Source organism: Eimeria mitis, genomic scaffold, assembly GCF_000499745.2.
Source record: "Eimeria mitis Houghton genomic scaffold, Emh_scaff766, whole genome shotgun sequence".
NCBI lineage: Eukaryota > Apicomplexa > Conoidasida > Eucoccidiorida > Eimeriidae > Eimeria > Eimeria mitis.
Genome location: NW_013575619.1, coordinates 6061 through 6651, shown reverse-complemented (window position 1 = coordinate 6651; position 591 = coordinate 6061). Strand labels below are relative to the sequence as shown.

Sequence of the window (591 nt, the reverse complement as noted above, 5' to 3'; positions counted from 1 at the left end):
CTTTGGGATTTTGGGGTAAATAGAAATCTGAACAGGACGAGGAAGACAGATAAAGCTCTAGACGCATACACAAGGGCCCCCCTGCCTCTAAGAGCTACTGCTGCTGCATCCCCTGATCACGAATCAACTCAAGACGGCCTCCAACACACTAAGGGCAGCTGTGCTCCGGCTAAGAAGCGAGATGAACCCTAGCCTGGGGTTCTTCGTAAAGCAGCGAACAACGCAGCAGGGCCCCCCTTAAGCAAGGTGGTAGGGGGAGCCCGTTCTGATCGGCCCCGACGATGGGTACTGAAGCAGACACAACGGGACCGTGGGCCCTTCATCAGCCTGTGTTGCTGCTGCTGCACCATCTCCAGCCACCCCTAGAATGGCAGCGAGCTGCTGCAGTCTTAAGGGCATCTCTTGGTCCTGCTGCAGGGGGGTCCCCAGGGGAAGAGGGAGGCCCCCCTGCAGCAGCAGCAGCACCAAACCCCTTTAGTGCAGCTAGGCTGCAGAAGCTACTGAGAGATATACAAGAGGCAATACACCAGGGTTACCTCGAGCGCATCACTTTGCTGCACCAGGGTGCCCTCACAACCCAGACAGCGGCGA

At 57.7% G+C, this 591-nt stretch overlaps 1 protein-coding gene across 1 annotated transcript in view; it reads right to left on the bottom strand.

Annotated features, from left to right (window-relative positions):
- Window positions 1–237: 237 nt before the first annotated feature.
- Window positions 238–591, bottom strand: part of EMH_0021650 (uncharacterized protein) — a gene marked incomplete at both ends in the record, with an annotated part of 878 nt that continues 524 nt past the window's right edge. Inside the window, 2 exons of the mRNA XM_013501812.1 lie at window positions 238–447; window positions 537–591. Of these exons, the coding sequence (XP_013357266.1) occupies window positions 238–447; window positions 537–591 (265 nt within the window). The remainder of the gene's footprint in view (window positions 448–536) is intronic.